Below are 14648 nucleotides of genomic sequence, written 5' to 3'. Positions count from 1 at the left end.
GTACGAAATCCATGCTTTTCTCCTCGAGAAATTGTCCTCTCTGGCAGATTCATTTTCTGATGAAACTTAGATGCTAACTCTACCTTACCTTGCCGACATCTTTTCAATTCTAAATGAACTGAACCTCAAATTGCAAGGGAAGGATTATGATTGCTTTCGGCACTGTGAAGAAATCAAAGCTTTCCAAAAGGCATTGAAAGTTTGGCAATTGCGAGTGCCAAGTCAAAATTTCTACATGTTCCCACACTGCTTCGACACATTGAAAAAATCAGCATTAGTAAAGAAACTATAAATGGACTGGTAAGCCTTATTCAGTTGCATCTGGCTGCGCCAATCAACAATTTTGGTCGCTGCTTTCCAGCAGAGAAGTTTAAGGTTTTGAGAGAAGAGGTGGGTGAAAAATACCATTGAGTTTGAGACCCCAGAATCAGTACTTAACTTGCAGCTGACACCAACTGACAAACTGAGCTTCTGTGCTTCAGCTGTGACAGCACATTAGAAACACAAGTCAATGAAGCTTCAGTATTCTGGAGTTGTGTCTTTGAGGAATATCTGGAGCAGAGTAAAACAAGCATTTTGTAGCTTTTGCCCTTCACAGCGACCTACATGTGCAAGGTTGAATTTTCCCTCCTCACAAAGATGAAGACGGCACAAGGAACTGGCTTTATCCTGCACCCAATATGCGTATAGCCCTCTCTTCCTGTGAACCTGATTGGAGTGAGATCGTGAGGACCAAGCAGGCTCACCTCTCGCATTGAAGATAAGAGAAAAAAAATTTTTTACAAATATTTTTATTAAGGTATTTGAAATTTTTTATAGTAATAATAAGAACAATGACATAAACATGGTATAACAAACATTACCACCCCCACCCAATCTTCACACACCCCAACCATAAAACAACAATCCGGCCCTCTCTGCCCCCCACCCCCTTGAGATACTGCTTCCGCTGATATTTTAATTTCAACGAGAAAGTCGACGAACGGTTGAGATCTCCGGGTGAACCCGACCATTGACCCTCTTAAGGCGAACGAGACTGAGAAACCCAGCCATGACACTAACCCAGGTCTCTACACTCGGGGGCTTCGTGTCCCTCCACATTAGCTCCGTCTCCGGGCTACCAGGGAGGCAAAGGCCAAGACGTCAGCCTCTTTCGCTCCCTGAACTCCCGGCTCTTCCGACACCCCAAAGATCGCTACCTCCGGACTCAGCACCATCCATGTTTTTAGTACTGACTGGGCCATTTATTAGTGATTCCATGTTAATGTGCTGACCCTGATGACCAGGACCCTGCTGGTTTTATCCAGCAATTTGCGCAATTGGCTGTTTAATTAGCAGGTGCCTCTCTAGTTATGAAATACCAGGGGTGGTGTTTGTTTGGAGTGGTGAATTAAGCATTGAAAATATGGCTATTTGGCCTCAACCAACAACAGCGAATGGTATTAATACAGGACCAGTAACAAAATAACATATCCCAAGACACTTCATAGGTGCATTGTAAGTAAATGTTTGCCACCGAACCACGTTTTAAAAAATTATTTAATGGGATGTGAGCATCGTAGGCAAGGCCTACATTTATTTCCCATCCTTATTGTCTTTGAGCAGGTAGTGGTGAGCCATTTGCTTGGCTGCTGTAAATGAAATGAAAATGAAAATGAAAATCGCTTATTGTCACGAGTAGGCTTCAATGAAGTTACTGTGAAAAGCCCCTAGTCGCCACATTCCGGCGCCTGTCCGGGGAGGCTGGTACGGTACACCCAGTGACTTTGAGCAGGTAGTAGTGAGCCACTTTCTTGGCTGCTGCGGTCTATCTGATGTAGATACGGCCAGTGATGATAGGGAGGGAGTTCCAGTATTTTAAGCCAGTGACAGTGAAGTAATGGTGATATTGTTCCAAATCAGCATGGTGGGTGGCTGGGTTGCAGGTTTGGTGTTCCAGTGTGTCAGCTGCCCTTATTCTTCTCACTGGTAGAGGTGGTGGCTTTGAAATGTGCTGCCAAAGAGGCTTGTCGACTTACAACAAATCATCTTGATGTGTAACACACTGCTGCCACTGTACATCGGTGATGAAGAAAATGTTTATGTTGGCGGATCGGGTGCCAATCAATTTGGCTACTTTTCTCTGGATGATGTCAAATTTCTTGAGACTTTTCGGAACTTTACACATCCAGGCAAGTGGAAAATATTTCAACATACCCTTGACTTATGAACAGGCTTTGGGGAGTCAGGAGGTGAGTTATTCACCACAAAATTCCCAACCTCTGATCTGCTCTCATAGTCACAGTATTTACATGACTTGTCCAATAAAGCTTGTGTTCAGCGGTAACGTCCAGGATGTTGATAGTGGAGGATTCACTGACGGTAATGCCACTGAATGTCAAGGGGTGATTGTTAGATTCTCTCTTGTTGGAGTTGGCCATTGCCTGGCATTTGCATGGCATAATAATTACTTGCCACTTGTCAGCCCAAACCTGAATGTTGTCCTTGTCGTGTTGCATTTGTACATGGACTGTTTCAGTATCTGAGGAGATTCAAATGGCACTGAACATTAATTGTTCAATGATCAACAGGTATCCCCACCTCTGATCTTCTGATGGGGAATGTCAGGATGAAGCAGGTGAAGATGCTGGGTTTAGGATGAGGATGGTTGGGACACTGTTCTGAGAAATTCCTGCAGGGTTATACAGGGGCTGAGATACTTGGCCTGCAACAACCACAACTATCTTCCTTTGTGCTCGTATAATTTAAGCAGTAGAGATTTCTCCCCAATTCTCATTGACTTCAACTTTGCAAAGGCTTCTATATGCCACCCTCAACCTTGATTTCCAGCATAGTCACACTCGGGTCTTGAATTCAGCTGTTTTGGACCAAGACTGTAATTGAGGTCAAGGGTTTAGTGGCCTTGGCAGAAGACAAACTAAGCATCGTTAAGCAGTTCATTGCTGGGTAAGTACCACTTGAATGCATTGCTGATGATACCTTCCATTACTTTGATAGAATCCCTACAGTACAGAAAGAGGCCATTTGGTCCATCGAGTCTGCACCGTTCTTTTGAAAGACCACTCTAATTAGGCCCTACAACCTCCCCCTAAGGAGCAATTTGGCATGTCCAGTCCACCTGACCTGCATATCTTTAGACTGTGGGAGGAAACAAGAGCACCCGGAGAAAACCCACGCAGAAACTGGGAGAAAGTGCAAACTCCATACAGTGACCCAAGGTGGGAATCGAACCCTGGTCCCTGGCACTGTGAGGCAGCAGTGCTAACCACTGTGTCACCGTGCCACCCCGGTTGAGAAGAGATTTGATAAAAGCATTGAAAACCATTAGGGAACTGGACCGAGTCAATAGGGGTAAACTGTTTCCTTTGGTGGAAGAAACAAGAACAAGATGGCACAGATTCAAGGTAATTGGCACATAAAGCAATGTGACTTACGTGAATACTTTTTCAGGAAGCAAGTTGTTAGGATCTGGAGTGCGCTGCTTGAGAGTATGGTGGAGGCTGTTTCAATCGAGACATTCAGGGGCGGATTGGGTGATTATCTGAAAAGGGAGAATGTGCAGGAATACGGGGCGAAGGCCCGGAAGTAGCACGAGGTAAATTGCTCCTTCAGAGAACCAACACAGTCAGGAGGGGCCGAATGGCTTCCTTCTGTTCTGTAACTGTTGTGTGATTGTGTGGAGCTGTAAACTGAGTTTTGCGCTTTTCCTCGTGAACAGAGAAGTCGCTTCACTGATGTTATGCTGTCAGTAAACAATTTTCATTGTAAAAAAGATCAATCCTAATTTCTATCTTTGCTCTTTATTTAATTTTCACAATGCGACTAAAACTCTCTGGTTCTGGACAAATTGTACTGGAGTCACAAACACACTGGGAAAATCCCCTTTATTTTCCCTTTCCCGATTTCATGGTGATATTTCCAGCTGAGAGGAGTTTTATGGAAACTCCTGTGTTTGCTGGAAAATATCCAATTGGTTAGGTGTAAGAATGTTCACTTGATAGCTCAATAGGTCAACATTTTGTGTGGGCGGTTCTGAGAAATGCTCGGAAAGATCCCAGAATCAATCCTTGAGCTGGTTCAGTTCCTCAGTAACAGCATTGTTGGCGATTATAACTGGTTATAGTTCCCCAAGCTAAGATGTGACCCTTGCAGAAAAGGACAGTAGTTTACTTGGCCTTGATCTGACCTACTGCTGAATAAAAACACATTTCTGTTATACTATACTTTTCACACCTTCACAAATGTCCCAAAGCACTTTAATAGCAATTAATTACTTCTGAAGTGTTGTCGCTTCTTTTATGGAGGTAAATGCGGCTGCCAGTTTGCATAGAGTAACAACCTACAAATTATCAAATTTATTACAGTTAATTTTATACCCTGTCAAAAGTTGGTACAGATAGTTTGCACTACTGTCAATTTACAATGATTCCTATCATTTACCAAAACATCTCTAATTTTAAATCCTTCCCTTCATCTTTAAATTCCCCCATAGTTATATTACACCCAATTTCTGCAAAAAACCTTTAGTTCAGTGTCAGCCTTGAACTTTCCATTTATCTAATCCTGGTCTCGTTTACTTTCAGTTTCTCTATTTTCACCCCAATCATAGGTGGCAAACATTTTAGCCATGAGTTCTATGGCTGGATTTAGTGATAGTGGCAAGGGCCCTGCTGACAGTCCTAAAAGCAGGAGTGGTGAGGTGACTCCACTTTGATGGCAAATGGGACCCAGTGCTGTAGCTTGTCAGCGGAAGCCAATTGGCCCACTTGAGCAGACGTCCCTATTAAGGACAGCTTCCTGCCCCCAAAAGCTGCTGGCTAATCAAAGGCCTCATCAGCCTCAGCATAATTATGAGAAATTATGAGAAACCAGGTAAAGTGGGATCTGGGGGCACTGAAGCCAATCAGGCAGCCCCGATAAATGAGGGGCAGGGGTGTAGGGGGTTGCTGTTGGTGACGGTTGAGTGGGCAGCCATTGCCACTAGAGGCCACTCTGTGGCCAAAGAGTGCCCTAAAAGAAGGAATTCCGCTCGCACAAAACCCTCCTTCGAAAGCCAGCCCTCCCCGTGCCTTCCTCATGTCCCAAAGCCCCACCTGGTCTGTCATATCCCCCACCATAGGCACGATGGCAGGAAGACAACAGGCACTCCACCAGCTGCCTCCCTGGCCATTTTACGGGACATGAGGACCATCTGTCTGTCCCCAGAAGGCTGGTAAAATCCAGCTCCTAAACATCTATCTCTGCCCTTAAAGACATACTCAGAATTCCCTTTCTAATTGTTGCATTCATTTGTGTGTTACAATTTGTTTTCCATCCATCTATCTTTGAAGTACCTTACGATGTTTTGATGTTAGGGATGCTGCCCAGATGGAAGGTTGTGGTGTTTAGCTGACATGTTTTTAGGCTGCTGTTTGAGGGGAGGATTTTGGCTGTGTTAGAACACCCTGGGCTAGTGCACGGTCAGCCCTACTTGACCAAGTGAGTTAACCACGAAAAATACCCGAACATAGGAACCAAAGTAATTGGCCCCTGGCTGTCCAATATTCACAGTCACCAGATTTGAAAGTTTAAACACAATTACTGTTTATTTATAACCAGACCTACAATGCAATATGCAGCAATACAACTGATGAACTATTATTTCATTCCTAGTTCCCCACTTTAGCTTGTCCCCACCCTCTAAATCATTAGTAAAAGGGAAGGTATTTCAGCTGGTGGTTTTTGGCACCTTTCTGCTCTTCAAACTTTGCTTTCAGTTCAAGGTTTTTTACCGCAGATTCAGTCAGGTCCCTGTAGCTTAAGAAATACAGCACTCACAGTCTTTCTGGAGGGAACACAGGAGAGAGAGAGAGAGAGAGAGAGAGTCCTTGTCCCTGTGCTTCCAGGAGTCAAACTGAGCTCATTGGGCCTCTGAAAATCATTCCACTGAGACAGGATTCAATCGCTACCTGCTACTGGGCAGAGTATGGCATTTTGGGCCAATTCATTGCCCCCCCCCCAACCAATCAATCAAACCAAGTCCCCCCCCCCCTCTCTCTTTCTCTCTCTCTCTGTCGCTGAAAAATTTGAAGTTCCTGTTCAAACTAGCAGAATGCTCTCTCCTGTAACTTTTGAATTTCTAATTCTCTTTGCTGCTTGACTTAACGATATATGTCCATTCATCACCCATGGATCAAAAATGGTAACGACAAAATAAAATAAAGGGGAAATAAGGCAATAAACAGGAAGGACCCTTAAAGTTTGATGACCAGAGGAGATTTGCTTTTCTTTGAAGTCTTTAGCATACACCCAAATCAACTAGCAGTGTTGGGAAGATAAGGATGCTGGTCTCAGTCCTGTCTGAAAGATGGCTTCTAAAACCAATACAGCACTTCCTATGTACAGCTTTGAGGGTCATTTGATGTTTGATTACCTGTTCAGCTCCAAGCATGTGGCTTGAACCAGTACCTTTCTGACTTAGAGGAGGGTGATTACTCGCACTGAATAAAATTGATCAATTGGCAAATAACATCAACCAAATGCCAGTTTGATCCAAGTTTTTATGAAGTATATCAGATGAATTCTAATTGTTGACGGTTTATTCTGTAGAATTATTTTGTGCTCCAGATTGAAATATTGGGATACTTGCATGCTTTACAAGTCAGACCACTGAGTTAAATTATTTGTATTCTGAATAATGTAGATCTTTGTGTAATAGTGCCTTTGGGGCTTCTAGTTGCACCTCGTCTATGAGTTTACAAAATGTATTCTAATCAGATGTTGGTAATGAAAGTGGACAAGTTATATTTTCTGTAATCATGACTATTTCAATTTGTTTGTAAGAAGTGTCATTTCACCTTGCCAGGGTTCTGTGTGCGCGAATCCTGTACGCTTAATAAACATCCTAATCAGTAAGTCTTTGAATGTGCTATTTTTTAATGTGGCGCCATAATTGTCAATGAAAAATATCTTTGTGCTTGGGTGCAGTCTCAATGCAAGAGCGTTCGATCACTTCCTGGCTCTTCCCTGTTCCTCGTGACTCTCTCTTGAGTGTCAAAGAAAATTCTTTTGTGAATGGTTTCAATATTTTGTTTTTGTTTCCCAAAGGGAAAGGAATAGTCTGTTGAAGGAAGCAGAGGTCTTGCACAGAGCCAGATTTTCCCATATAATCCAAATTTATGGTATTTGCAATGAACCTGAATTTCTGGGCATTGTGACGGAATACATGAGCAATGGCTCTTTGGACCAACTTCTTTATCAGGTATTGAGATTACGTGAAGATGCTGCTGTTATTGTTATTCTATGCACATTGTTGACATGTAATTCCTTATAACAAACCTTGGAAAGAAATAATAATTAAAAAGGAAAGAAAGCCTTGGACTTGTACGATGCCTTTCATAACCTTGGGAAGTCCCCAAAGCACTTTTTAAAAAAAGATTAAAAACTTTCAAAATGTGGTCACTTATAATGTAAGAAATGTGAAAACCTAGTAAGTGTGCAACATAATATGCTAATCTAATTAAACTTGGACTTTAAACTGCACTGCATGATCAGAGATAGATTTTTATCTTGACTAATTAATATTTAGATGTAATCCATTTAACTTGGTTACTCGATCATTATATGCCTAGTTATCGAAAATTAATGGTCACATTAATTTTATGTTTTATTTAAGAACAATTTTCCTCTCCATTGATATGGATTTTAAGTTATTGGTGTAATCCTCCCAATGGGGTTTATCCTTTGGCTCTAAACCTGTCATCAACTAGCCTAGCTATACAATACCGTTCAATCTTTTCATACGGTACAGAATTGTGTCTGACCAATTGAGCATTTTGTTTCCATAGCTCATGTTTTTTAAGATTCAGGTATTCCAGATTATGCAACGGAGTTACTGCGTATGAGATTGTACAATGCCCATCTCCAAAATCCTGCCACCAGTGTAGTACTATTATGACAAGTGTTCATGTGTTTGCTAGACACTTCCTCATAGAGGAAATGCACTTCCATACTCCGTCTCTCTAGTGCCGTTCGCAATGGCTGCTTTGAGTCAGGCATTGATTGGAATGTGGAAGAAAATTGTACACTGGCCCCCATTGACAAATATAAGGTGAAAAATACTCTAAAGTGGTCCTGTGTATCTGCAAGAGAGGTTGATGGAGGTTTAATGCATTGATGTGTTTGTCGATATGTGAAAACTGGATTCTTCAACGTTACATTTACTATAAAACTGGCTGGGCTAACAATTAGCATGCTAAACCATTTCTACATTTAAACTACTCAGAAATGTTACATTCTGTAGAGGAGTCTGGTGCGTAAAGATTTATTTTTCCAGATGAGTTATCTTCTAAAAGCAGACCTGAATTTTTCTGATGCAGAAAGAAACTTATCCAACACTACCTTGGTCATTGCGACTTCGTATATTATATGAAATTGCACTGGGGGTGAATTTCCTTCACAACATGAACCCACCATTACTGCATCATGATCTGAAGGCACAGAATATTCTGCTGGATGGTGAATTTCATGTAAAGGTAAGAAATGGTCTGTTCAATCAGAATTCAGTATTGTGCAATAACAATAATTGAATACTTTAACTTGAATAATTGGGACATTTTAATAACCTTTTAAAAATTAGGATCTTTGATGGTTTTCAATTGTTCACTTTGCCAATACTGGCAGATATTTACCCTCCCCTGTGCAGCTCCTTTCGATCATTTGTTTGTTTCTGGATATCAACATTACCCACATTACCAAGGCCATGTTTGACAGGGCACTTAAGTGCACTTTAGCTACTGATAAAGCCAGTCAGAATGAGAGTGCCCTCTGATTTGCTGGTCTAGCTGAATTGCCACAGGTGCATGACAGGGGTTCATGGATTTCTCTTTGCAGTCTTATAAAGTCCGGCATTCATGACAATTACAAAACATGGATTTGAAATGTGACAATTTCACTGAACACCCTTGTGCAATGACAAATCCCGTTGCTTTCTTTTCCCATGACTGCACTCTTCCATAGTGCAATTTCAGTTTGGGGGTGGTGGTTGTTTACCAGAGGAGAGGCAGGCTGCTGTTCTCCTCCTCTGATTGGTCAGATGCTCATGGCCAGCATCCTCTGGATTTTGCACTCCATCGGGGCCTATCAAGGACTGCCTCAGCTGCACCCATTCAGGGGCAGGTTTGGCCATTGAGATATGAGTCAGCATGTGGGGCTTTGACTGGGGGGCAGCAAGTGGTGAGGAGGGGAAGCACTTTGAGCAGTCGCCTCACTTCCATCTGACCATTCTTTGTCTCCATCTCATGACCCACTCTCACTTCCCTGCCAACTCAGAGCATCAAATGGCCAATGTGAGGCTTTCCTTCAGCCTACTTTAAGCTGCCATTCTGACTGTAGAAGTCATTAGCGAGGCAAGCATGCACTTGGTGGTCTGGTTCTACATGGAGATGACCACTCGTACAACGGAAGCAGACCTCAGCTCAAAGGCCGGAGATATCATGGCACTCATTCCAGAGGCAGACGAGAGGACTCTCTCTGGACGTGTGCACAGTGTCTCTGAAAGGGCTGACAGAAGGTTACAAATTTTCCGCTGCTGCACCAAAATAGTTCTCTTTAAAGATGACTCCCAAGGCTTGGCATCTGCATCCAGCTAGGAATGCTCACCCTCCAACACCGATTCTCCAGTGCTGTCCATCGCCTGATCCTGCTCACTTGTGATGTACTCCTTCGCAATGTGACATCCCAGCTCCCCTCTTGGCGAGGAGTTTGTATTTGCACAGGAAGCGTTGTTTCATCAGTGAGTGGCTTCCTTCATGAAGAATTCCTCCTGCTCCTGCTCCAGCTCCTGTGGCACGCTGGAAGAACCGGTGGGAGATCAAAGACATGAATCTGAGGTGGCAAAGTGAGAGGGCTCTAAGTCATCATTGTGCAGACCATATTTCAGAGCCCACTGACATCTTGGGGACAATTCGGCAGACTCAAGTTAAAGTCTGCTGAATGGCACATTTGGCGGGTTGTTTCCTGGTGGGCGGAGTGCCAAGAAACATCCCGCTATCAATGGCACTTTGCCTTTTATTTTGGTGAGCTTTTCCCCACCAAGCCCGCACTGAAAGGAATTTCAGGTCAGCAGTTCACCAGCAGTAAAGACTCCTTTGAGATTGGGGTGTCATCTTGTCTGGCAGCCACCATCTTTTCTTCCCACACCTTTCCCAGTTTTCGTGACCCGATCCAGGGCCCGACCCTCGGCAGTGGCAACCTGGCACCTGGGCAGCCTGGCACTGCTGGTGTGGAACTGTCAGGGTGACCGGGTGCCACTGCCCGCATGCCAGATTGGTAGTGCCAAGGTTCCCAGGTACCAGGAGGAGTGCCAGGGTGATACCCTGACTTGTCCCTGACCACCCAGGGGTCTCCAATGGCCTGGGAGGTCTCCCAGGCACAGCCAGACCGGATGCCGGGTGAATCCGGCATCCACGTATTTAAATGAGACCGAGACCCACACGGAACCTGATTTGGGGCTCACGTGTGATTCTCCCATTGTGCCCAGATGCATGCCAGGCGCAATGGGGTCACTGAATTGAGCCCCAAGTCTACATTGGAGCATGTCGTCTGCCATTTCGCTATGTTATGTTTAACATAGCTGGGCGGCCCCCATCTCTTCATAGCCATGGCCAGACATTTGGCTACCTAGCTTATCTACAGCGCCTTCTCTGCAACTGTCCAGAGTCAGGATGTCTGGTGGATTACCCTGTCCCCAATCCCTGGCTAACCCTGCTGTTCTGTTCTCTCTAGTGCAGGGAGAGAGAAAAAGACCTTTATAGTGTTGTGCTATGCTGCTTCGGATAACACAGGTTGCTACTTGATGCAGTCTTAAACTAAAGGATGCTCCAGACTCTGAAATGAGTTCAGCGTGTTTATTCAACTATTAACACAGTTCTCAAACGAGTTTGACTCTCTGCTAATCTAACAGTAATAACTCAATCTAACTGTACCAGCTTGCTGTAAGCCATGTGATGCTGCTGATCAACCCTGTCTAACTCTCTAGATGTCTGTCTGTGCAAAGAGGCAGGGTGTGAGTGTCTCATCCCTTTTGTAGTGTTTATGTCATGCCCCCTTGTCCTGACTGCCCATTGGTAGTGTCCTATTCTGAGTGTGGATGCATGTTTGCATATCATGACATCTCTCCCCTTTTTGTTTTTTTTTAGATGTATGTACATGTGAATGTGTCTGTCTAATGGACTGACTAAGGAATACAGAACAGAAAAAACAAAACAAATGCTCATAAGTCCAGTCTCTGAGGCTTGCGTCTGATCCTCGTCGACCGCCAGAGAGGTGGTGGAGGGGATGACTGTGTCTTGAAAGGGGAGTGGGAGGCGTGACTGGTAGCCTCGTGGTTCAAGGGGTCTGGAGGTGACAACTCGACATGTGGAAATGGAGAGGAAAGTGGTTGTGGACAAGCAACTTTTCGCAGTGCCCTTCGATTCCCTCTCACAATGGAGCCATCAGCCATACGTATGACATAGGATCTGGGCGCGGCCTGTCAAACAACGACAGCCGGAGCAGACCATCCGCCATTCGGTATCTTGATCCTGGCCGTGTCTGCCGGGGATAGCACGTCCAGATCGGTGGCATGTGCGTCGTAGCCCTGCTTCTGGCTGTCGCGAAGCTGCTGCATCTTCTGCAGCACCGGGAGGTAATCCAGGTTGGGCAGGTTTATGGCTGGAAGGGTCATCCGCAGGTCCCTGTTCATCAGCAGTTGAGCTGGCGACATGCCAGTGGACAAGGGAGTCGTCCGGTATGCAGGTAGCGCAAGGTGTATGTCGGAAGCAGAGTCCGAGGCCTTGCGGATGAGCTGCTTAACGACTTTGCCATTGGACTGTGGATAGTGCAGACTGGAGGTGACATGCCCCAAAATGTAGCTCTTGGCAAACGTGGACCATTCTCGACTGTGGAAGCACGGGCCATTGTCGCTCATGACGGTGTTCGGGTGCCATGCCGTGAGAGTGTCTCTTTGCATGCTTTGATGACGGTCGGTGATGTGAGGTCTAGCAGCTTCAGCACCTCAGGATAGTTTGCAAAGTATTCGATGATTAAGATATAGTCACGACCATTCGTGTGGAATAGGTCAATGCCAACCTTGGACTACGGAGAGCTCTCTAGGTCATGTGGTTGGAGTGTCTCCTTACTCTGCGCTGTTTGGAACCTCTGACAGGTTTCGCAGTTCAGGACCATGTCCGTGATGTCCTGGTTGATGCCGGGCCAGTAGACAGCTTGCCGTGCCCTGCATCTGCACTTTTCTACGCCCAGGTGTCCCTCATGAATCTGCCGCAGCACCATGCTCTGGAGACACAGCGGGATGACTATCCTGTCCAGCTTGAGCAGGATGCCGTCGATCAGTGTCAGGTCATCCTTGACATTGTAGAATTGAGGGCATTGCCCCTTCTGCCAGCCATTGCTGAGGTTGTGGATGACTCGCTGCAACAGGGGGTCTTTGGCCGTCTCTTCTCGGATGAGAACGATCTTCTCATCTGTTGCCGGGAGAATGCTTGCACACAGTTGTACCTGCAATTCAATGTGCTGGATGATCTCCAGTGGTTCACTGGGTGAGTTACTGGAGCGGGACAATGCATCGGCGATGATGAGCTCCTTGCCAGGTGTGTACACCAAATTGAAATCATACCTCCGGAGTTTGAGCAGAATTCTCTGCAAACGAGGCATCATGTCGTTCAGGTCCTTTTTGATGATGTGGACCAGAGGCCTATGATCCGTCTCAACAGTAAATGTTGGCAAGCCGTAGGCATAATCATGAAATTTGAGGATGCCGGTGAGAAGACCTAAACACTCCTTCTCAATCTGCGCATATCTGGTCTCAGTGGGTGTCATTGCCCGTGACGCGTATGCCACTAGTACCCAGGATGGTGTGTCGTCTCTTTGGAGCAACACCGCCCCAATGCCATCCTGACTCGGGTCTGTGGTGGATATCTTGGTCTCTCGGTCTGGGTCAAAGAATGCAAGGATGGGTGCAGTGGTGAGCTTGGCTTTCAGCTCCAGCCACTCTGTTCGGTGCTCCGTTTTCCACTCCACAAAGGCGATTAATTTTTTCACCAGGTTGCGTAGGGCCGTGGTGTGTGTGTGGCCAAATTCCGGATGAACTTGCCAAGGAAATTAACCATTCCCAGGAAGCGCAGTAGTGCCTTCTTGTCCTCGGGGACTTTCATTGCCTTGATGGCTTTAATTTTGTCTGTGTCCGGGCGCACAACTTGTTGCGAAATCTGATCGCCCAGGAACTTCAGCGTTGATGTCCCAAAACAGCACTTGGACCTGTTTAGCTTGGGGCCATGTTCATGTATGCGTCGGAATACTTTCTTGAGTCGTGACACATGTTCCTCTGGGGTTGTGGGCCAGATTATGATATCGTCAACGTAGACACAAACCCCTTCTATTCCCTCCATCATCTGTTCCATAATGCGATGGAAAATCACTGAATCCGAGATGATGCCAAATGGCATTCGGTTGTAGCAGAATCTGCCAAAAGGCGTTTTGAAGGTGCAGAGCCTTCTGCTGGATTCTTCAAGTTGGATTTGCCAAAATCCTTGGGATGCATCCAATTTTGTGAAGAAGCGCACATGTGCCATCTCACTCGTGATTTCTTCCCTCTTCGGGATGGGGTAATGTTCCTGCATAATGTTTTTGTTTAGATCCTTGGGGTTAATGCAGATGTGTAGGTCCCCCAAAGGCTTCTTTACACACATCATCGAGCTGACCCAGTCGGTTGGTTCAGTGACCTTGGAGATGATGCCTTTTTGTTGTAGACTTGTGAGCTCTGCCTTCAGGCGCTCACTCAGTGGAGCAGGGACCCGTTGTGATGCATGGACCACTGGCTTGACATCAGGCAGCAGTAGAATCTTGTACTTGTACGGCAGCATGCCCATCCTGCTAAATACATCTGGGTACGGGGTTAGGGTGTCGTCGATGCTGGCATGAAGATTCGAATGGGAAGGCGTTGTGGTGTAGACCCTTTGAATGAGGTTCAGTTGCTTGCAGGCACGTGCACCTAGCAGGGTCGCCCTGTCTGGTTTAACAATCTCGAAGCGTAAGCTTGCTTGTGTGTGTCGGCTGGACACTTGCAGATGGCAGGACCCCAGTGCCTTGATTGCGTTTCCATTGTAGTCCAGGAGTTTGCAGGCAGCTAGAAGGATTCTGGGGGGCTTCTTCATTCTCTTGAAGTCCACCTGCATGCCATTTGTCTTCGGAATCCACGGCCAGGATTGATTGGACTCGTGATGTGTCCGGTGTGGCATATTCACACTTTGTAATAATGCCCACACGGTAAGTGTTGTCCAGGTATTCATCATCTGAATCCGTCGCACTGCCTGGATCAGAGTCATGCATTCGGTGTTGCACACTTCTGATGCGCCGCTGTCAGAATTGGGAGCGCTGGCTCCTGACTGGTGGTGCAGATCTGCACAGAGTGGACTCCAAAAACGATTTGGTCTCTGATCATGGAGTCAGTGATATCACCGAAGTTGCAGGATTGTGCTAGCAGTCTAAGGTTAGTTAGATAGGAGTTGAAGGATTCGTCTTTACCTTGCATCATCTGCTTGAAGATGTAGCGCTCGAAGATTTCTTTGGTGTCCACCTCACAGTGGCTGTCGAATTTGTCCAGGATGGTTTGG

The 14648-nt window shown here is 45.6% G+C and overlaps 1 protein-coding gene across 1 annotated transcript in view; it reads left to right on the top strand.

The window, feature by feature from the left end:
* ripk2 (receptor-interacting serine-threonine kinase 2) overlaps positions 1 to 14648 on the top strand; it is a 97842-nt gene that overhangs the window by 25663 nt on the left and 57531 nt on the right. Inside the window, exons 2-3 of the mRNA XM_038809099.1 lie at positions 7087 to 7240; positions 8358 to 8513. Of these exons, the coding sequence (XP_038665027.1) occupies positions 7087 to 7240; positions 8358 to 8513 (310 nt within the window). The remainder of the gene's footprint in view (positions 1 to 7086; positions 7241 to 8357; positions 8514 to 14648) is intronic.

The sequence above is a fragment of the Scyliorhinus canicula genome, chromosome 10 (assembly GCF_902713615.1).
Source record: "Scyliorhinus canicula chromosome 10, sScyCan1.1, whole genome shotgun sequence".
Taxonomy (NCBI): Eukaryota; Metazoa; Chordata; class Chondrichthyes; order Carcharhiniformes; family Scyliorhinidae; genus Scyliorhinus; species Scyliorhinus canicula.
The sequence above is the reverse complement of the archived record's forward strand: the minus strand, read 5'-3'. Positions and strand labels throughout refer to the sequence as shown.